Consider the following 22500-nt stretch of genomic DNA (forward strand, 5'->3'; position numbering starts at 1 on the left):
GAGTTTTGAAAGGCGCTTGGAAATGAAATGTATTATTATTATGGTTGTATCTATGAGCTAGTTAGCTAGCTTTCTATCTATTTCAGTTACTTCCGGGTTGAGTGAACGATGGCGCGTGTGGCTGCCGCTGCTCACCCACAGAAAAACATATCCCGTGACTGTAAAGTGACCTTGAGAGTTTTGAAAGGCACTTGGAAATGAAATGTATTATTATTGTATCCATTAGCTAGCTAGCTAGCTTTCTATTTGAGTGACTTCCGGGTTGAGTGACCGCAGAATTCCGACTTTTAACTCAGAATTCCGACTTTTAAATCAGAATTCCGACCTTTAACTCAGAATTCCAACTTTTAACGATGGATTCTGACTTTTATCTCAGAATTCAGATTTTTAACTCAAAATTCTGACTTTTAACTCTAACTTCCGACCTTTAGCACGAAATTCCGACTTTTAACTCATAATTCCGACCTTTAACTCAGAATAACGACCTTTAACTCAGAATTCCAACTTTTAACGATGGATTCTGACTTTTATCTCAGAATTCAGATTTTTAACTCAAAATTCTGACTTTTAACTCTAACTTCCGACCTTTAGCACGAAATTCCGACTTTTAAGTCATAATTCCGACCTTTAACTCAGAATAACGACCTTTAACTCAGAATTCCAACTTTTAACGATGGATTCTGACTTTTATCTCAGAATTCAGATTTTTAACTCAAAATTCTGACTTTTAACACGAAATTCCGACTTTTAACACGAAATTCCGACTTTTAACTCAAAATTCCGACTTTTAACACGAAATTCCGACTTTTAACTCATAATTCTGACCTTTAACTCAAAATTCCGACTTAACTCGCCGACTTTTAACTCGAAATTTCGACTTTTAGCCCGAAATTCCAACTTTTAACTCAGAATTCCGACTTTTAACTCGGAATTCCGACTAACCGAATAACTAATGTTTTTTCTCCCTTATAAGGTGTCAAAGGCAACATCCAAGGCAACCTATTCAAGATCATCACCCAGTCGGACACGCACTATTTCATCCAGGCCCCGAGCCACCAGGAGAAGATGGATTGGATCGACGCTATCCGGGAGCACACGTAGCCCAACATGCAGCATACATAAGCATGCACATAAAATGCAAAATGTCGATTTTTGTAATTAGCAAACAATAATAAAAATGCAACTGAACAGATTTCATAACTTGCTTTTATTTATGTGAGCGTAAAACACCTCAGAGCAGAAAATATTGCAATTTGAACCCACAACGGTTCCAATTCACAATTCTTGTATTGGTCTTTACGACATTGACTATGGCTACATTCAGTTAGCACGTTAGCGAAAGGCACTTTGTTTTCTACAAAGTGTGACAACTACAGTTTGACAAAACGCAATCCTTGATCTCTTTTATTCAGATTCACCGTCTCCAAACATCTGTTGTGACGTTAAGCCACCTTGGTGAGTTGGACGTCCCCAAAGACTCGTAACGCCGTCAAGCTAGCGAGCTGCGGGAGGCGGTGGGTGAAGCCACACAGGGGCTGACCGTCCACCAAGATGCGGAATTGCTGGTGTTCGCATACGATCTCCATCTAGTCAGACGCAAAAATATGCATTTTTAGTTGCTTGTGATGTCACAAACTGGAAACGTCATCAAGCTAGCCACAAATTCACCAGTAATGGGAAGCTAACGATAGCAATACTGACGATCGGAGCGATTGCGATTACACAAATTGTAATGATATAAACAGTAATAAAAATAACATAGAATAAAGCTATGATTAAAAGAGTGAAAAATCACAACATTAGTGATGATAGCTTGTGCTAACAATAGCGAACGACTAGCAATAACTGCAACAACAATACGGTAATGATAAAAATAGCACGTTAGCACTAGCGTAAATCTTTTTTTTTTTTTTTAGCAATAATACTAACCATTAAAGATATTAGGTCGGGATAACTAGTGCTAATGTGTCAGGATAGCTAGTGCTAATGTACTAGTGCACATTAGCCCAATCGTAAATACTGATGATGGGAGATATAACAATCGTGATTATTTTTTTCTCGCTAAAATAACCATTAAAGATATTAGGTCGGGATAACTAGTGCTAAGATGTTGGGATCGCTAGAGCACATTAGCACTAGCATAAATAGTGATGATGGTAGTGATCATAACAATCGTGATTTTTTTTTTAGCAATAATGCTAAACATTAAAGGTATTAGGTCGGGATAACTAGTGCTAATATGTTGGGATCGCTAGAGCACATTAGCACTAGCATAAATAGTGATGATGGTAGCGATCATAACAATCGTGATTTTTTTTTAGCAATAATGCTAAACATTAAAGGTATTAGGTCGGGATAAGTAGTGCTAATGTGTCGGGATAACTAGTGCTAATGTGTCGGGATAGCTAGTGCTAATGTGCTCAAGCACTAGCATAAATAGTGATGAAGGTAGTGATCACAACAATCGTTTTTTAAGGTATAATGCTAACCATTAATGCAATTAGGTAGGGATAACTAGTGCTGATGTGTGCTAATGCTAATGTGCTAGTGCACATTAGCATTAGCATAAATAGTCATGATGGTAGCGATCATAAAAATTGTGATTTTGTTTTAGCAATAATGCTAACCATTAAAGCAATTAGGTTGAGATAACTAGTGCTAATGTGTTGGGATATCTATTGCTAATGTGCACAAGCACATTAGCGTAAATAGCCATGATGGTAGCGATCATAACAATCATTATTTTATTTTTTTTGCAATAATGCTAACCATTACGGATATTAGGTCGGGATAACTGGTGCTAATGTGTCAGGATAGCTAGTGCTAATGTGCCGAGCACATTAGCGTAAATAGTCATGATGGTAGCGATCATAAGAAATATTAGCAATCATGATAGCGTCAATGATAATGATAGCAATAATAACAGCAATGTGACTTTTGATAATTACACTAACAAGACAATTACGTTTAACAACAATCGGAATATTAATTATGATAAATGTCATATTAGCATTTTTAATGTGCATTAGCACATTAAATGAAATTAGCACATTAAATTAAATTACATTACATTACATTATACATATATATATATAATATTATATTATTATATATATTATTTTATATATTTATTATTATTATATATTTATTTTTATATTATTATTTATTTTTATGTATTTATTTTTTATTTTATTATATATTTATTATATATATATATATATATATATATTATTATATTATTATTTTATATATTTATATATTATATATATTATTATACATTACATTATACATACATATACATTATACATTACATTAAATTAGCACATTAGCTATCCCGACACATTTAAAAAAAAAAGGATTAGCGTTACCTTAAAAGGCTCTCCGGGCGCAAAGGGGAAGAAGGAGAGCGTGTTTTCTGCCGGCCCCCATTTTCCTGCCAGCCGCGCGTTGCGTTGCACAGCTTTGTCCATGAAGCTGACCTTCAGTTGGAGACCAACGTCGCCTTCTGACTCCGCTTCCACTTGCTCTTCCTCGTCCTCCTCGGATTCCTTCTGCTGAGGTGCGCTGGACACCACCACCTCGATACTACAAACATCACAATAGTCATCACTGATCCCGGAAGTGAAAATGTCTGCTCATCCATTGATTGCTTTTCTTGTGTCGTCATACTATGATGGGATACAGCTAGTGACTTGCAACTGAAACACTGACCTTTTGGGTTTCTTGTTAACAATCCCCATTACGACCAGCTTCATGGAAGGCCGCATACCTCCCTTTATCTCTCCGATGTACTCCTCCTGCGTGAGACAACGGATTAGCATCAGAGTACAATACAACGACCCCCCCCCCCCCCCGCCCTATTTTCTCTCTAATCGTGATATTTTTATGTTATTTGGAGCAAAGAAAAGCCATTTTGCGTACATTCCCTTTCTTGTCCTTGTGTTCCATTCCAGTCAGGGTGCGACGCGGTACTGTGAAGGTCTGGAGATGGGATGCCAAGTGAAGGGGGACTGATCACCGCCTGTTGCCATAGAGACTGCTTCCACCACAGGTTAGAAAGTGACTGCACACGATAGGGGGAGTTAATGTGTAAACGTGTTTGGATGATTAGTTACGTCTGAAAAGCCATACGTGGTTGTGTTTATGTGTTTTCTACGTCGTAATATATGTTTTGATGTTCGCCATATGTTGTATTTTCTGTTGTTGTTGTTTTTTTGCTTAGCAAATGATGCATTAGATAACCTGGTAATTCCTATTTGTTTTTATATACACGTCCCTGTTTTTGTGTCCGAATTCAGAAAACAATTCGAATGAATTTAAGACACGATTTATGCTCAAATAAACGTCTTTATTTGACATAAATACAAGATGGAATTTATTTTGCGCATATTTTTTTCACAGTTACCATAGGTACCACAGCATACGTCCAACTATTTTTTCGATTAAAAATTCTAAATAAATACAAAACCGTTAAAGGCATCAAATTCTCCACTGCGATACTAATAAAGGCAAATCCAATCCAAACGCAGACAGAAATAAACTGTTCTACCCAAACTATTGTGTGTGTGGTGGTGGTGGTGGGGGGGTAATGTTTTGTTTCGTATTCCAAATGGAGTGTACATTTTTTGATTACACGCGAAGGCATCACTCGACTAGTTTACGACCAATAAAATGGCTTCGACGCAGTCAGGTGATCTGCTCACGTGACCGTTCATTGACTGGCAAAAAGTAACGAACGTAACACTGGGTACTAAAGCTAAGATAAGGGAAATAAATCCGAGAAATTGTTCGGTTAAAACTACATAAAGGCATGACTAAGTAATCCAGTTTTGCTTTGCTTTGCTTTGTACCTTTAGTATTAATGGGAGTTAACGTCAATTTTCACAGGTCGAGACACGCTCATGCTTACGTGGCCTACGACCAATAAGATGGCTTCGATGCAGTCAGGTGATCTGTCACGTGACCGTTCATTGACAGGGAAAAGTAGCCAACCTAATACTGGGGGAAAATGCTAAGCTAAAGGAAATAAACCCAACAAATTGTTCGGTTAAAACTACTTAAAGCCATGAGTAAGTAACCCTGTTTTTATTATTTGCTTTGTACCTCCGGTGTTAAAAGGAGTTAACGTCAACTTTCACAGCTCGGACGCGCTGATGTTTATGCTAAGGGTTACTTGACTTTTGGGCTTCTGGAACGACAGCGAAAAGATCAAGACTGTAGATCGAACCGTTGATTCCGTGACTAAAAACATTTTTAACCTCTAAATAATAATACGTTTTATTTTTAAACGCCTGTCAAAACTCTCAAGTACACTTTACGGTCGCAAATATTGTTTCTTTTCAAAAATAATTACAGTACAGTACATCGTTTCTCCCAGTATGTACAAATACAATAAAAGCTTTGTGTTATTTGTAATAGCTTTTATTTTTCTAAAGTATATTTTCTTTTAAAAAATGTCTCCATTGAAAAATATGATTTTACTCCGTTGAAATTCTGACTTTGTAGAAAAAAAACTATTTTTTTTAAATTAAAAGGTGTTTTTTTTTTTCTCAAAAGGGAAAAAGATTATTGTTGAATTAAATAATTGAATAGGAAAAATATTGAAGTTAAGAAATGACACGTATGCTAAGGAAACGTTTTGCTTTCTACCCGAGTTACTTAGCTATATATTAGCTGTCTATTAGTTAGCTAGCTAGCTTTCTATCTGAGTTACTTCCGGCTTGAGTGAAGGCCTAGCTATCTATCTGTTAGCTATCTATTAGCTAGCTAGCAAGCTTTCTATCGAGTTACTTGTTGAGTGAACGCTGGCACCTGTGGCTGCCGCTGCTCACCCACAGAAGAACTTATCCTGTGACTGTCAAGTGACCTTGAGAGTTTTGAAAGGCGCTTAGAAATGAAATGTATTCGAAAAGGTTGAAAAGGTAGTTTGTGTGTGTTTGTCAGAGATGTTCGATCAGACACTGTGGACAAAGACTCGAACCCAGAAAGAAAGTCTTTTACTGCTGGCAGGAGACGTAGCCATTCATGACAGACTCCTGAATTTTTCAGCCCTCTGACAAGCTATTTATTGAGAGTAAATGCAAATTAAAGTGATACATTAGTAAAACATAGTTTTCTTGATTAAAATACCACACCTCTTGAGTTGTAAGCAATAAAACATTGTCTTTTCCATGAACTGATAAATTTGTAACCTGAGCTCTTCCTGTAAAGGAGTTTCAAGTCATAAATTGCTTCGGTGATAAAGGAGTTTCCCAAGTCCTAAATTCTGTCAGATCTCCTAGATGAAGATGACAGTTTCACAAGCTGCGTCTGTTGACCGCAGATTGACCCCAGGTTGTCTGTGCTTCAATTGTGTATTCGAGTCACAAATGTTGACTAAGCATATAACAGCATGAAACTTTTAAATATGATTACTTCTTATTCTCCATCAGTGTTGTAACATATATGCAAACAGTCCATCCAATCAAATTTTGACTTATTTGCTGTCATATTTGTTTCAGGTCAAGAAGGCGCCAATTTCCTACTCGGCTTTTGGAAAAGCTGACCCCACCCAATCCAAAATGGAGACAGCGTCCACGTACCCGTTCGGCTGCGATGCCGAAACCTCACTGCGGGACCTCTTTGACTACTTCAAGCGGTGCCTGAAGTGTGGCGAGTGGGACTTGGCTAGCGCCTGCGTGCCGCAGCTGGTTGCATCCACCGGGATCATCTCGGAAAAAGTGCGGGAGATTATCAAGGCGGTTGTGTGCCATCCTTATCGTTTCAAGTGAGTTAAAACGATGGTGTGATGTGTTCAAGTTGTCATACGGGTTGGCATTTAAAGGACAACCGACGTCACTTTTTTGTTTCCTAACTGACATCAGAAAAAACGTTTTATAGCATCTAAAATACCCAAAACACGCAGTATGATATTTTTAGTCAAATGTGAAACACAATGTGAAAAATGACTTAAAGTGTCCAAAATCTGCAAAAAATTGAGCTGCGAATTGGGCATTTTCAGAAAGTCCCGCCCCCAGTTCGTGACGTCACGCCAAGACGTCTTGCGTTGCTGGAGAATCAAAACAACGGCTTCAGATTCGGAGAAGATGCTTTCTTGTTACACATCCAGTTATGAATATGATTCAAATAGTTCTGAAGAGGAAAGCATACATGTTTGCAATCGATTAAAGAATTTATTCCATGCCATTTTGAGGCAACATTGGGGGGAAATGTATGACCCAAAAAGAGGCAGAAAATTAAAAATTAATTAGCCAGTTTCCACAGGCTGATAAATTCCTTACATGGAGCTTGGTCGCCCTCTTCTTGCTCTTTTTGGTGCAACATGACGTCTTCAGCCCAGCCAAGTACAGCCAAATGCATTGACGTGATGGAAGGACTGCTACAATGTGTCCTTTTTTCGGTCAGGGGCGTTCCTTCAGTGACGTCACGTAGGGACTCGTCACCAACTCAAAAACAAGACTTCCGGAATATTCAGCGCGAGTCTTAAAACGTAAAATATAGCTATATGCGGTGGAATCTTTGTAAAATACGCTCGGTACAAGTCATTTGAAGCCATTTTACAAATTATGGACACAACTTGGGTGGAGACGTCGATTGTCCTTTCAAGATACATATTCATTAAATGTTTCTCCAGATGGAAGTCTGTGGGCAGTCCACACAAGCTGGCTTGGTTTTGGCTGCAGGTTTTGGAGCAACGCACCGAAGAGCGGGTAACGTTTGACACAAATACCCACAAAACTTTTTGCAATATTTTTGGAATGACTTTTCGATCAATAAGTTAGTTGATTGGTTATTGCCTCATGGTTTTTCTACTTCTTCTTTTCCTTTCCTCTTCCTTTTATTACTTTGCTGCTGTGAAATGTTCAATTTCTGCACTGCGAGACTAATAAAGGCCAATCCAATTTAATTTAATTGAATCCTTCACAACAGGTCTCTCCCGATGTCAAAAACGAGCTGGAGTTCTTGCTGCTGCTAGAACATCTTTGGTCTGAGGGTATCGAGGAAGTTCTTCTCCAGGTGACTTTTTTTTATTTTGCCTTAGAAAGCCCTTTGGATATTCTTATTCGATGTGTCCTTGCGTTGATCTTTGATATTTCAGTAGCAGGTGCACGAGGCGTTTACGGGCAGAAACGTTTCAGGTTCAACGCATGCCGCCGTGGAACGTTGTCTGCAGAAGTTACTGGAGAAAAAAAAGCCCCGGCTGGCGCAGTCGCTGACGTATTTCATGCACGTAAGAGAATTTGAGTTAAATTACAAAAGTTGTGGACAAAAATATATTGATAGCCAAATATATATAATTCATGCATGAATTACAATGAAAAAAATACTTTGCTCCTTTATTTTATCTGGGATCCTTTTTATTAACTCATTCACTGCCATTCCCAATTTTTTTTTCATGCGTGGGTGCCGATAAAGCGCTGGTCAGACCTCTGGCAATGTTTTTTTTTCCCACAAGGGAGCAGCATTTCCCTTTTTCCCTTGTTCGCGCTTTTTTTTTCCTGCTTCAGCTGTTGTTCAAGCGCTATATAAATCAATATTGCATTTTATTTTGAACATCCGCCCCCATTTCAAGCTCAGATAACTCCAGAGCCATATAACTTAGGAATGATTGGTCAAGAACGCAGCAGTGAGGAGGGGGGGGGGGGGGTGTTACAGAAAGAGAGAGAGTGAAGCCATTCTCCAAAAAAGAAGACGGCTGCCGACATTTTTTTGTATTTCATTCCCCGCCCTCAGTCTTCGGTTAAAGCCACATGATTGGTCAAGAACGCAGCAGTGAGGGGGGTGGTTTAAACATTAAAGAGACGGCAGACGACAGAGAGAGTGAGAAAATGGATAGAAAACAGTGAAATTTGGACTCGTTTCAACTTTGATAGTGCAAAGGCAGAGTGTAGACTGCAAGGTTAAAATATCCCATCAATCAGGCTCCACAAACAACCCGCACAAGCCATCTGTGCACTTGAGGCAAAAAGCTATCAACCCAGCTAAACAGGACACAATTGATGAGGAACTAGATAAAATTATCACAGAGAAAGCACCTACAAGGGATCATTCCTCAAGATGGTGGGAGGAATCAGAATCAGAATCATCTTTATTGCCAAGTATGTAGAACACACAAGGAATTTGTTTCCGGTAGAACACGCTGCACTAGTATCATCGTCAAAAAAAAAAAAAAAAAACTGCTAAGTGGCACTATACAATTCCATTTTGGCTACTTTTTATTATTTTTATTTTTTTTTTTTTATTTTGGTAAGAAGGTTACGTTCCTCATCAAGTGTTTAATGCTGAGGAAACCGGTCACTCCATTCCATCAAGCCATCAACCACCATCACAAAGGTCAATAAAACGACTTTATTATACAGTACAGTTTATTTCTTTAATTATAATACAATAGCACATTTATTATACATACAATAAGGTGTATTTTGTGTACTTTTAAGGCTTAGAAAATTAGAAAGTAGAAAATTATGAGGACCTGGGAACGGATTATTCTCATTTTAATGGTTTCCTATGGGAAATTAATTTTTGGGATACACACTTTTCATCTTACACACTATCTGGGAACCAATTAAGTTCGTAAGCCAAGGTATCACTGTACTGTACTTCAATTTTTTTTTATGTTTATTTTTTTAGCTACACTCAAGCACGGGCGACGCATCCCTTCAACACGTCTTCATCCACCACTTGCTAACCAAACTGGCCAAACCCGAACCGAATCCCGAGCGGCGCGACGAATGGGCAGAGGAGATCTACACTGTTTTAGCCGCGATGCCGACCAGTCCCGGTGGACGTAGCGACCAGTTCGAGGCGTTGTGCGAGACGCTGTGGACATCCAAAGGGGCCACCCTGAAGGAGGAGAGAATCTTGAGCTCGCTACTCCGGCCGCGATGCGACGCGCTGGTGTCGGCGTATTGCTCGGCCGCGCTGAGGCTGAAGCGGGATCTTCTGTTGAGGAGTGCGCCCGATACGCAAGGTGGCGCCGAGTTTACTCATCGTTCATTTGATCAAAATTAACTTTTTTTAAAAATTAAATTTGGGCAACTCATGACGTTTTTTTTTTTGTCATTTTTAAGCGCACTTGCCCGAGTCGGAGAAACTGGCGCTTAGTCTGTGTTGCCATGGCGATCGTGCGTCGGCGTGGCAGATGATCTACTTCGAGTGCCTAAGCAGCGGGAAACATTTCCTAGAGTTGGTCCTGGTAGGTGATTATTTTTTTAAAGCAATAAAAATATGACGTGTATCTATATTTTGCATAAAAGTATCTTGGTCGCGGCTTGGTATTGAAGCGGATTTACGTGCGACAGGAGAAGTTATTTCTTCTTACTTTTTTGTTGCCAGTGTACAGTGATACCTTGGCTTACAAACTTAATTAGTTCCGAGACAGAGTGTGTAAGGCGAAAAGTGTGTATCCCAAAAATTAATTTCCCATTGTAAACCATTAAAATGAGAATAATCCGTTCCCAGGTCCCCATAAAAATTAATTTTCTACTTTCTAATTTTCTAAGCCTTAAAACTACACAAAATATACCTTATTTTATGTATAACAAATGTGCTATGGTATTATAATTAAAGAAATAAAGTTGTTTTATTTACCATTGTGATAGTTGTTGATGGCTTGATGGAATGGAGTGGCCGGTTTCCTCAGCATGAAACACTTGATGAGGAACATAATCTTCTTTCACCATCTTGAGGAACGATCCCTTGTAGGTGCTTTTTCTGTGATAATTTTATCCAGTTCCTCATCAATTCTGTTCTGTTTAGCTTTGTTGATCGCTTTTTGCATCAAGTGTACAGATGGCTTGTGTGGGTTGTTTGTGGAGCCAGATTGGATTGGATTGGATTGGATTGGATATGCCTTTATTAGTCTCACAGTGGAGAAATTTACATTTCACAGCAGCAAAGTGATGAAAGGAATAGGAAGTGGAAGGAAAGGAATTGATGGGATATTTTAACCTTGCAGTCTACACTGCCTTTGAACTATTAAAGTTGAAAGTCTCTCACTGTTGTCTGCCTGTCTCTGTAATGTTTAAACCACCTCCCCTTACTGCTGCCTTCTTGACCAATCACGTGGCTTTAACCGAAGACTGGGGGCGGGGAATAGAGGACTAAAACAGTCGGCTGCCATTTTGTTGTGAGAAGAACGCTCGTTTGCAAACGACACATCACTCATTGAGGCGGCTTTGTGGGTATCCTGAAAAAAGTTCATATGCCAAGGTAAAATTTTCATAAATTTAACATTCGAAAACCGAAAAGTTCGTAAGCCAAGGGGTTCGTAAACCGAGGTATCACTGTAGTCCACTTTTTTTGCTACAATTTGCATACTTGACCAAACTTTATCGTTCATGTAAAGCACAAGAGGGCTTATTTTTTTCCCCATTACAAGTTTTTCAAATCGCCATTTTGTCTGTGATGATGTCAGAATTCAATTATTCTCAAGCAACTTTATTTTACATTTTTTTTCCGTATATATTTCAATGTAGGTGACAGCGCTGGACCTGATCAAACACGAGGAGTTTTCTCAGCTAAGGGACATGTTAGACTCCGAGTTCCAACCATTGTGTCGTCTGCTGCTCTTACTGGGATGGACGCAGTGTAGTAGTCTGAGCTCAGCTCAAAAGCTGCTCGATATTCTCCATCACCAGCAGGTGGGAAATTAATGATTTGTTCAAACGAACTCATGAATTGGATCATGGTTATTAACTCATTCACTGCCAGACGATGTGCAAAAAAAATGTGTCCACTCCTGTGCCAGGGTTTTTGTCATTTTCACTGAAATTGTAGGACACCACAGAATATTGAGTTTTTTAAACATTCAATTTCATCAGAAAAAAATGGTTAATTCCTAATTTATATGAGTCTGGAGTTATCTGAGCTTGAAATGGGGGCGGATGTACAAAAGGCAGATGCTGCCCCCTCGTGGATGGGAAAAAACATTGCCAGAGGTCTGACCAGTGCTTTATCGGGACCCAAACAAGAAAAACCAAAACCCGAACAAATTTGGGAATGGCGCTCTGTCATATTTTCAATTCCCGAATAAATTATGCAATGGCAGTGAATGAGTTAACATGGTTTAAATTAATGTTTTTTTTTATTAGTTAGAATAAAATTGTAAATTTGATCATAGTTATTAACATGATGTAAATTAATCTCTTTTTTGATAAAATTACATCGTGAATGTGATCATAGTTATTAATATTATGTAAATAATATCTTTTTTTTAGTTAAATAAAATTAACTCTTGAAATTGATCAGTTATTAAAAACGTAAATTAATCTCTTTTTTTATTAATTGGAATTTACTTATGAATTTAGTAATAGTTATTAATATTATGTAAATTGATTTAACTTTTTTGATTAGAATTATCTCGTGAATTTGCTCATAGTTATTAAAGTTGTAAAAATGAATCTGTCTATTATGATTAGTTAGAATTAACTCGTGACTTTGATCATAGTATTTCACATTATGTAAATTAATCTTTTTTTTGATAGAATTTCCTCTCAAATCTGATCAGTTATGATTATTATGAAAATTAATCTGACTTTTTTTATTGGTTTGAATTAACTCGCAAATTTAATCATAGTTATTTAAATTATGGAAATTAATGTCTTTTTTTTTGGTTAAAATTAATTTGCAATTGTGATCATAATTAACATTATGTAAATAAATCTCTCTTTTTTTGATTAGTTACAATTAACTCGTGAATTACATCACGGTTATTAATATCTTGTAAATTAAACTCTTTTTTTTTTATTAGTGACAATGAACTCGTGGATTTGATCATAGTTATTAACATGATTTAAATTAAACTGTCTTTTTTTATTAGTTAGAATTAACTCATGAATTACATTTCAGTTATTAACATTATATAAATTAAACTTTTTTTTTTATTAGTTATAATGAACTTGTGGATTTGATCATAGTTATTAACATTACGTAAATTAATCTGTCATTTTTGGATTTGTTAGAATTATCTCGTGAATTTGCTCATAGTTATTAACATTATATAAAATTAATCTATTTTTTTTATGAGTTAAAATTAACTCGTGCATCTGATCAGTCTTTAACATTATGTCAAATTAAGCTGTCTTTTTTGATTAGTTAGAATTAACTCATGAATTAAATCACAGTTATTAATATTTTGTAAATTAAACTCTTTTTTTTTATTAATGACAATGAACTCATGGATTTGATCATAGTAATTAACATTATGTAAATTAAACTATTTTTTATCAGTTAAAATTTACCTGTGAATATAATAATAGGTATTAATGTTATTCATCAACATAATAGTAATTAATCTCTCTTTATTTGTGTATTTTTTCTAAAGAGGTCAGCTAATGACACAGTCCTGCAAGACTTTGCCAATCTTTTATCATCCCAGCTTGGAATACTGCAATGGTGTAAAAATAACAATCCGTAAGTATTATGATGATGATTATTAGGATTATTATTATTATTTTTTTTATTGTTTAATTTTGTCGTATTTTTATTTTTGTGGTTCCGCGGGTGGCGTGTAGAAATATTTCCACGGAGGCGTTGGTGGGGCAACTGCACAGTCTGGACAGTCACTCGCCACTTTACATTCTGCACTCTTTGACTCCTCTGGCTCACTTTGAAGAACGCCAAATTCTCGATCTCCTCCAACAAACGGCAAATGCAGCAAAAAGTCAGTGCGCTGCTTTTTTTAAAATTATTTTTATATGACCCCCCGTCACCTTTTTGTCTCTTCATAACCCGCCATTTTAACTTCTTTTTAATCCCATAGATGACGCTGAGGCCATTTTGAGTCCCGCGGCGCAGCGGAGCGTCATTCTTTTCCGCGGCTTCTGCGCCATGAAGTACGCCGTCTACGCTTTGTGCGTTAATGCGCACAAGAAATCGGGATGCGGGCAGTGTCAAGCCGAGAGCCGAGAAGCGGCTTGGGAAGGGACGGACCCCAGTCTCGCCACCACAGGTTTGAACTAGAATAGTTAAATGAGTACAGTGTTACCATGGGGTTTACGAACCACTTGGCTTACGAACTTTTCGGTTTACGAATGTTAAATTTATGAAAATTTTATCTTGGCGTACAAACTATTTTTCGGGATACACACAGAGCTGCCACAATAAGTGATGCCACAATAAGTGATTCTCCTAACAAGAAAACGGCAGCCGGCTTGTTTTGGTCCTCTATTCCCCGCCCCCAGTCGTCGGTTAAAGCCATGTGATTGGTCAAGAACGCAGCAGTGAGGGGGGGGGGGGGGGGTTACAGACAGAGAGAGAGTGAAGTCATTCTCCCAAAAAAAGAAAATGGCAGCCCCCAGTCGTCAGTTAAAGCCACGTGATTGGTCAAAAACGCAGCAGTGAGGGGAGGTGGTTTAAACATTAAAGAGAGAGGCAGACGACAGAGAGTGAGAAAATGAAGCGAAAACAGTGAAATTTGGACTCGTTTCAACTTTGATAGAAGTTCAAAGGCAGAGTGTAGACTGCAAGGTTAAAATTCCCATCAATCAGGCTCCACAAATAACCCGCACAAGCCGTCTGTATACTTGACCCAAAAAGCTATCAACCCATCTAAACAGAACACAATTGATGAGGAACAAGGTAAAATTATCGCAGAGAAAGCACCGACAAGGGATCATTCCTCAAGATGGTGAAAGAAGAAGTTTACGTTCCTCATCAAGTGTTTAATGCTGATGAAACTGGCCATCAAGCCATCAACGACCATCACATAGGTCAATAAAACCACTTTAAAACCACAGTACAGTTTATTTTTTTATTATAATACCATAGCACATTTATTATACATAGAACAAGGTATATTTTGTGTAGTTTAAAGGCTTAGAAAATTAGAAAGTAGAAAATTATGGGGACCTGGGAACGGATTATTCTCATTTTAATGGTTTCCTATGGGAAATTAATTTTTGGGATGCACACTTTTCGCCTTACGCACTCTGTCTGGGAACCAATTAAGTTCGTAAGCCAATGTATCACTCTAGTTGTTTATCCTTAGTGGTTGGTGAGGTTGTCCTTGTTGCCCTTTTTTTTTTAGATTCCCAGTCCCTGTTCCTGCACTACTTGTCTGAGTGTCAACTGTACCTGGAGGCTGTACCCTCCCTGTTCCGACTGGAGCTGCTGGAGAACATCTTCTCACTGCTCTTCCTCTCCAGCGCCGATTTTGCTCAGCAAAGTCCCAAAAATGCCTCTTCGTCGGAGACTCACACCGAGGATGATCGCACCGGTGCTACTCGCCCCGAACCGGATCTTAAGCACCTGATCCGGGGCTGCAACGGCTTCTTGGCGGATGTGGCGGCCATGGAAGGTTTCCTGAAGTTACTCAAAGAAGGCCTAGAGGGGATGTGCGTGGTGGGACAGCAGGAGGGACGGGAGACGGGACGAGCGTTACCCGGGGAGGCGGAAGTGGCGGAAAGCGTGGGCTGCTCCGTGGCCGCCGGGACCTTTGGCGCACGCCTGCAGAGGTTGTCCAAGCGGACGGCTGAGGCGCAATGGAGACTGCAGATCATTACGAGCAATCAGAGCAAGACAAGCGGTGAGATGCGATGATTTTTGACTTTATAATTTTGTGTATTTTTTTGTGTAAATTTGTAATTGGTAATTTTTAATTTTGAGTTTGGATGTTTATTTTAATTTTAATATGAATTGTAATTTTAAGATATTAAAATTAATATTTTAAATTGAAGATTTTAAATAGAAAATAGAGAAAAAAAATCACAATTTTAAATGTTATGTGTATTTTAAACATTTTTAGCTTAAACACTTGAATTGTTAATTTTTAATTTTTAGTGTTTATTTTAATTTTAATATTGTAATTTTTAAGATTTTGAAATTAAGATTTTAAATGTAAGATTTAAGATATTAAATAGAAAATAGAAAAAAATGTAAATGTAAAAATATCTGTATTTTTAAAACAATTTAACTTAAACATTTTAATTGTTAATTTTTAGGTTTTAGTTTGGATGTTTATTTTAGTTTTTATTTTAATTGTATTTTTTAAGATTTTAAAATTAAGATTTTAAATTTAAGATTTCAGATTTTAAATTGAAAATATCAAAAATATAAATAAAAAAATCTGAAATTTTATGTGTATTTTTTATTTTTATCTTTAAATTTTAAATTTGTAGTTTTTAGTTTGTTTGTTTATTTTAATTTTAAATTTAATTTTTCAGATTGTAAATGGAAGAATTCAGATTTTAAAAATGAAATGATAAATGGAAAATATAAAAAATCTAAATTTAAAATTTAATGTGTATTTTAAACATTTTTACTTAAAACTTTTAATTGTTAATTTTTAGTTTGGATGTTTATTTTAATTTTAAATGTAATTGTAATTTTTAAGATTTTAACTTTAACATTTTAAATAGAAAATATAAAAAAATCAACATTTTTAGTTTGTATTTTAATTTTAATGTTGTTTTATATTTTGTATATTTTTATTTTATTTTGTGTTTTTATTTGGTATTTATTGATTAATTAATTTGTTTATTTTATTAGGTAAATTTGTTTTTTATTGTATTGCTTTTTTTGGATTAATTTTAAGTTTTTGTTTGTTTGTTTGTTTGTTTGTTTTTAACCCTGCAGCAGCAATTCCCAACCGGCGTGTCGTGTCGCATTCTTATTGACGAGAAATTATCTAATTTTGCTTCATTGGCCCAAAATGCTTTATTTCATAGAAATAGTGTAATACTACACCCGTCCACTAGATGGCAGAAGGTTCAATAATTAACATAATCAATTTAGGGATTTTTTTTTTCTTTTTCTTAGGACACAATTTGTGAAATTCTCGTTTACGAATAACGATAATCACGGGCACATTTGCAGTTTACGATTTTCTTAAAAAAAACATTTTATTTGCATAACGACCACCCAATGGCTGCGTGAAGCGTGTTATAAATATACAAAATATCTATATTTTTTCCTACAGGAGTGGTATCCGGTCCGCACAACTTTCTGATCCCCGCCATGTTGTCCCCTCCGGAGTCTCTCCTCATCTCCTGCATCCGGCGCGGTAACTTCATGGAGGCCCATCAGGTTACTATGACAACAAGCACTTTTTCCCATCACAATAGTTCCTTCTTGAAACCTCTCCCCCCCAAAAAAAAAAATCCACAGGTGTCTCTGGTTTTTGACCTGGAGGCGTCAACTTCCTGCGCCGAGCTAGCTTTCATGGAACGCTACAAGGAAGTACTGGTGGAGCTGGTGCAGGTGGAGCAAAAGATGGAGAGCCAGCCCATGTCGTCATCATCTTCCTCGTCATCGGAGGGCTTAGTTTCCGGCTCGGCGGTTGCGGGTGCGCGCAGTCGGCTTGGCAGCAGCGGACGCTCCACTCTGCAGGCCATCGGAAGCGCCGCGGCCGCAGGTCAGGCGTTTACAGTGGATACTATAATTAGCTTACTTGATGCTTCACGCAGCCATTAGGTGGGCTTCACGCAAATAAAATGTCTTTTTAGAAAATATTGTAAACTGCAAGTTTTCTGTGTTCACTTTTTCTGTGGGTGAGCAGCGGCAGCCACATGCGCCAGCGTTCACTCAACCCAGAATAACTAAAAAAAAATAGCTAGATAGCTAACAGAAATATAATAAACATTTTGGGCCAATGAAGCGAAATTAGATAATTTCTCGTCAATAACGCCGGTTGAGAAACACTGTTGCAGAATAAAAATGAATAAATAAATAATAGATAAAAACACAGAATAAAAATAAAAGTAAAACAAATAATTAATTAATACAACATAAAAATCAAAATTAAAATACAAACTAAAAAAATTAAAATTTAAAGTAAAAAGTAAAAAAAATACAATGTTACATTTAGATTTTAAATATTCTATTTTATTTTTAAAATCTTGAAATCTTAATTTTAAAATCTTAAAAATTAAAATTAACAATTACAAATTTTACATTATTTTTTTTTTAAATACACATACAATTTAAAATTTAGATTTTTGATAGTTTGTATTTAAAATCTTAAATTTAAAATCTTAAAAATTTTTAAAGTTAAACTTAAAAATTTTAAAGTCTTAAAAAGTGTCCTTGAGATTTTTGAATGGCGCTTAGAAATGAAATGTATTATTATTATTATTAAAAATTACAATTAATATTAAAATTAAAATAAACATCTAAACTAAAAATTAACAATTAAAGTTTTTAAGTTAAAACATTTTAAAATACACATAACATTTAGATTTTTTATATTTTCATTTTTATTGACCTTTTTACGCCTGGTTTTGACTCCCCCCCCCTGCCCCCCTTCCCCCAGGTGTGGCGTTCTACTCAATTTCCGACATAGCCAATCGCCTTCTGAGCACTCCTTCCCACCCTCTCCCGACCCTGGAGGAGGACTACTGGACCAGCGGGTGCTCGGCTGAGGCATCCGGACGTTTGGGTGGGCTCCTGGGGACACTCAGCCCACCCGCCATGGCCGCATTTGACCTGGCGTGCTGCCACTGTCGGCTTTGGAAGACGTCGCGGCAACTTCTGGACACTGCAGAGCGTCGCCTCAGCAGCAGTTTGGAGGCTCGTGGTAGGCATACGAGTAAAGTTCGGAAAAACCTTTGAGAATTATTGAAATTAAAACAAAAAGAAGTGTGTGTTTGTGTGGGGGTGGGGGACACACAACAAATCTTAGTTCTATTGACAATAAGGAATGTACAGTGAGACCTCAACTTACAAACACCTTAACTTACAAACTTTTCATCTTACAAACGTCAAATTTCTGAAAATTAAACCTTATAATAAGCACTATTTTCATAATACACACCCACCACGGCTGGCGGAGTGATCTTCGGCGGAAGCACACGACCGAACAGCACCAGTGGTTAAGTTACCAACAGTACTTATGGAGGGTGACTCTCCTTCCATAAGCCATCAACGACCATCAAAAAGGTCAATAAAACTTTATTTTACAGCACAGTTTATTTCTTTAATTACAGTCCTCCTGTAATGTGCCTCTCTTTCCAAACAGCAATTCCCTTTGACCTCCAACGCCATTCCATCAAGCCATAAATGACCATCACAAACAAAAATAAAATTACTTTATGATACAATGCAGTGTATTTCTTTCATTACAGTACAATAGCATATTTATTATACATAGAATAAGGTATGTTGTGTGTAGTTTTAAGGCTTATTTAGTTGAAAAGTATATTTTATGGAAATCCGGGAACGGATTATTCCCATTTTAATGGTTTCCTATGGGATTTTTTTTTTTTGGATACACACTTTTCGCCTGACACACTCTGTCTGGGAACCAATGAAGTTCGTAAATTGAGGTCTCACTGTGTGTGTATATATATATATATATATATATATATATATATATATATATATATATATATATATATATATATATATATATATATATATATATATATATATGTCTATTAGCTAGCTAGATTTCTATCTGAGTTACTTCCGGGTTGAGTGAAGGCCTAGCTAGCTACCTGTTAGCTATCTATTAGCTAGCTAGCTTTCTATGCGAATTACTTCCAGTTGAGTGAACGCTGGCGCGTGTGGCTGCCACTGCTCAAACACAGAAAAACTTATCTTGTGACTGTAAAGTGACCTTGAGAGTTTTGAAAGGCGCTTATAAAAGAAATGTATTATGCTCCAGCATAAAATGTGCTCGGCACATCTACCTTAAGCAGTCCAACACAATTCTCGCTAATCTTCTATTTTTCTTCCCAATAACCACAACTCCTTGCGATGAACGTTTGCATTCTTCAGCTGTGCGAATGGACCCCCGGGAACCCCATCTGGAGAACATCTGTGGATTCCCTCTGGTCCTCCAGCAGATCAGCAAAATTCTAAACCATCCAACAACCAGTAAGTCAAAATGGCGGGTGAGTCCAGGGTATTAAAAGCACGCTTGCGACTATAAAATGGCCGCCGACAGTGACTATTGCTTGCATTTTAATTTTTTTTAGAAGGAGCCACGTTGGAGGAGCAAATGTGCGCCAGTCCATTCGGCTCCTGCATCCAGGAAGTCCTGCTATGTTGCTACCCGACGCTGAGCGAGGAGTGTATTTCCGCCCAACTTGGTCTGATGCAATGTTTCGAGAGCACCTTGAACGTCCTCGGCGCCGCAACCGATGTCGGGGGTCAGTACGGTGATTACATTTGTGAAATAATTGTTCAGTTTCTGATGACAGAAGAGAGTCTAAGGTTTGTTACGTTGAATGGAATGCTTATGTAGTCCTAAAAATCAATATTCTGTCTGACAATTTGAAGGAAAATGACAAAAACCCTGGCACTGCAGTGGACACCTTTTTGCTGCCGGTCAATGAGTTATTCACTGACTCCATCCCACGCAGTTCAAGATGGAACGGACAACTTTTTTTCCAAATATCGAGCAAAAATGTGACAATTTTGCATGGATTGTAATTCCGTGTTCCGGATATGGGAATTTCCGTTAGAGGGAATCGTTCATCTTGGTATCTGGTAAAAAAGTTCATCCATATGATTTTTTTTTTTCCGGATTAAGGGATTTCCATTTCGCAGAATTCCTTCTGAGAAAAGACTTGTGACAGTCTAGCTAGCTGTCAAGCTAGCTACCTTGTTATCTATTTGCTATCTATTAGCTATCTAGCTAGCAATCATTTAGCTATCTAGCTATCTAGCTGGCTAGGTAGCTATCTATTGTATCAGTATCTGTTAGCTAGCGAGCTGGCTTTCTATCTATTTGAGTTACTAATTTTCAAAATTTTGGCAAATCATTTTTCAGGGATTTTTCTAATTTTCAAAATTTTGGCAAATAATTTTCCAGGCATTTTTCGAATTTTTTTTGGCAAATAATTTTTCAGGCATTTTTCGAATTTTCAAAATTTTGGCAAATAATTTTTCAGACATTTTTCGAATTTTCAAAATGTTGGCAAATCATTTTTCAGGCATTTTTCGAATGTAAAAATTTTTGGATTTGGATTATTTCGCTGCTGTAAATTGTGTCACTGGGTAAGACAAATAAAGGTTTTCTTATGATGAAACGTTACTTCCTAGCTAAAGCTAGCTAGCTAGCTAACTTTGTATCTATTTGCTATCTAAAGCTAGCTAGCTATCTATTTGATATCTATTAGCTATCTAACTATCTATTAGTTATCTATTAGCTACCTAGCTAGCTTTCTATTTGAGTTACTTCCGGGTTGAGTGAACGCTGGCGCGTGTGGCTGCCGCTGCTCACCTGCAGAAAAAATATCCCGTGACTGTAAAGTGTCCTTGAGAGTTTTGAAAGGCGCTTATAAAAAATGTATTATTATTATTATTATTGTTGTCGTTGTTTTTATTGTTATTGTCGTTATTATTATTATTATTATTATTATTATTATTATTATTATTATTATTATTGTTGTTGTTGTTGTTGTTGTTGTTGTTGTTGTTATTATTATTATTAATGAGTAGAAGAAAAGTGCTTGATGGCCTCGCTGCTCTCTGATTGGTGGATGTTTGTTTGTTTTTAAGATGGTGTCGCAACGTCACCAAGCTCCCTCTTAGCGCTCCTGTCAGAGCAGACCAACCTGAAACCATCCGAGGTGGACGCTCACCCGGTGCGTTGCGCCATGAAGCAGCTTCTTCATTCCTTGGACCAATCGTGCCCCTTCGAGCCCAACGGAGATCTCGCCAGGCCCGACTTTGTGCGCCGCTTTCTGCACTACGTCGACACGCTGGCGGCCGTCTTGGTGCGCGGTCTCGGATCCGAAGGTTTGTTAGCGATCAAAAGCGATGAAAGGAGAAGTTAGCGGTGGGTTTCTGACGCCGCGTCTGTTTCAGATCCCACGAGTGAAGTGAAGCTGGCCAATCCGTTGCTGGTGTTGCTTCGAGCTCCATCGCAGCTTCTCTCTTACCTTCTTTTTGAACGCCAGGTGTCTCCTGACAGGTCTGCTATCTTTTTAGATTAGATTAGATTAGATTAGATTAGATTAGATTAGCTTGTATTCGTCTCCCAGTGGAGAAATTTACATTTCACAGCAGCAAAGTGATGAAAATAAGAGGAAAGAAAAGGAAGAAGTAGAAAAACCAAATGTGACTTATTCGCTATCTGACTAGCTAGCTGGCAACCTAGCTTGCTATCTATTTGCTATCTAACTAGCTAGTTAGCTAGCTATTAGTTATCCATTAGCGAGCTAGCTAACTTTCTATCTATTTGAGTTTGTCCGGGTTGAGTGAACAGTGGTGCATGTGGCTGCCGCTGCTCACCCAAAGAAAAACTTATACTGTGACTGTAAATTAACCTTGAGAGGTTTCTTCTAAATGAAAATGTATTATTATTAAGGCGCTTCTAAATGAAAATGTATTATTATTATTATTATTATTATTATTATTATTATTATTATTATTATTATTATTATAAAGGCAGCCACTCTGGCGGCGCCATCTTGAAGTCAAAATAACAAATAATATGACAACACAAAGACGCAGTCATTCAATCATAAGCACTTTCTGCGCCCTCTTTGTTGCATGAAGCAGTTGTAGATGAAAGAGGAGAGGATCAAAGTGTCCTTTTCACCAGTGGATCAG

The 22500-nt window shown here is 37.3% G+C and overlaps 3 protein-coding genes across 6 annotated transcripts in view; 2 read left to right on the plus strand and 1 right to left on the minus strand.

Annotated features, from left to right (window-relative positions):
• Positions 1 to 1192, plus strand: part of plek2 (pleckstrin 2) — an 18439-nt gene extending 17247 nt beyond the window's left edge. For all 4 annotated transcript variants that reach the window (XM_089004376.1, XM_089004378.1, XM_089004377.1 and 1 more), the window contains exon 10: positions 974 to 1192. In XM_089004376.1, the coding sequence (XP_088860502.1) occupies positions 974 to 1101 (128 nt within the window). In that variant the 3' untranslated portion in view covers positions 1102 to 1192. The remainder of the gene's footprint in view (positions 1 to 973) is intronic.
• Positions 1189 to 4123, minus strand: LOC148893330 (galectin-related protein B). The gene is made up of 4 exons (XM_089004381.1): positions 3922 to 4123; positions 3712 to 3797; positions 3369 to 3585; positions 1189 to 1586 (listed from the first exon to the last, which is right to left on the minus strand). The coding sequence occupies exons 1-4, from the start codon at positions 3946 to 3948 to the stop codon at positions 1443 to 1445; spliced, it is 474 nt and encodes a 157-aa protein (XP_088860507.1). The 5' UTR covers positions 3949 to 4123; the 3' UTR covers positions 1189 to 1442.
• An 842-nt stretch (positions 4124 to 4965) lies between these two features.
• The window catches only part of zfyve26 (zinc finger, FYVE domain containing 26), a 38786-nt gene continuing 21251 nt past the window's right edge, over positions 4966 to 22500 (plus strand). Inside the window, exons 1-19 of the mRNA XM_089004837.1 lie at positions 4966 to 5069; positions 6501 to 6766; positions 7634 to 7709; positions 7930 to 8016; positions 8102 to 8230; positions 9631 to 9970; positions 10071 to 10195; positions 11478 to 11642; positions 13325 to 13413; positions 13515 to 13663; positions 13763 to 13951; positions 15029 to 15526; positions 16919 to 17025; positions 17107 to 17353; positions 18251 to 18514; positions 19717 to 19815; positions 19917 to 20090; positions 21445 to 21684; positions 21754 to 21859. Coding sequence (XP_088860963.1) covers positions 6561 to 6766; positions 7634 to 7709; positions 7930 to 8016; positions 8102 to 8230; positions 9631 to 9970; positions 10071 to 10195; positions 11478 to 11642; positions 13325 to 13413; positions 13515 to 13663; positions 13763 to 13951; positions 15029 to 15526; positions 16919 to 17025; positions 17107 to 17353; positions 18251 to 18514; positions 19717 to 19815; positions 19917 to 20090; positions 21445 to 21684; positions 21754 to 21859 — 3290 coding nt within the window. The 5' untranslated portion in view covers positions 4966 to 5069; positions 6501 to 6560. The remainder of the gene's footprint in view (positions 5070 to 6500; positions 6767 to 7633; positions 7710 to 7929; positions 8017 to 8101; positions 8231 to 9630; positions 9971 to 10070; positions 10196 to 11477; positions 11643 to 13324; positions 13414 to 13514; positions 13664 to 13762; positions 13952 to 15028; positions 15527 to 16918; positions 17026 to 17106; positions 17354 to 18250; positions 18515 to 19716; positions 19816 to 19916; positions 20091 to 21444; positions 21685 to 21753; positions 21860 to 22500) is intronic.

Source organism: Hippocampus bargibanti, linkage group LG09 (genome assembly GCF_051943395.1).
Source record: "Hippocampus bargibanti isolate YZ-2025 linkage group LG09, ASM5194339v1, whole genome shotgun sequence".
Taxonomy (NCBI): Eukaryota; Metazoa; Chordata; class Actinopteri; order Syngnathiformes; family Syngnathidae; genus Hippocampus; species Hippocampus bargibanti.

Coding starts and splice junctions, on each gene's coding strand:
- LOC148893330 (XM_089004381.1), bottom strand. CDS start 3,948: ATGGAACACAAGGACAAGAAAGGGAAT. Junction 3,798..3,921: donor ACAAGGACAAGAAAGGGAAT/GTACGCAAAATG, acceptor TGTCTCACGCAG/GAGGAGTACATCGGAGAGAT. Junction 3,586..3,711: donor GTTAACAAGAAACCCAAAAG/GTCAGTGTTTCA, acceptor TGATGTTTGTAG/TATCGAGGTGGTGGTGTCCA.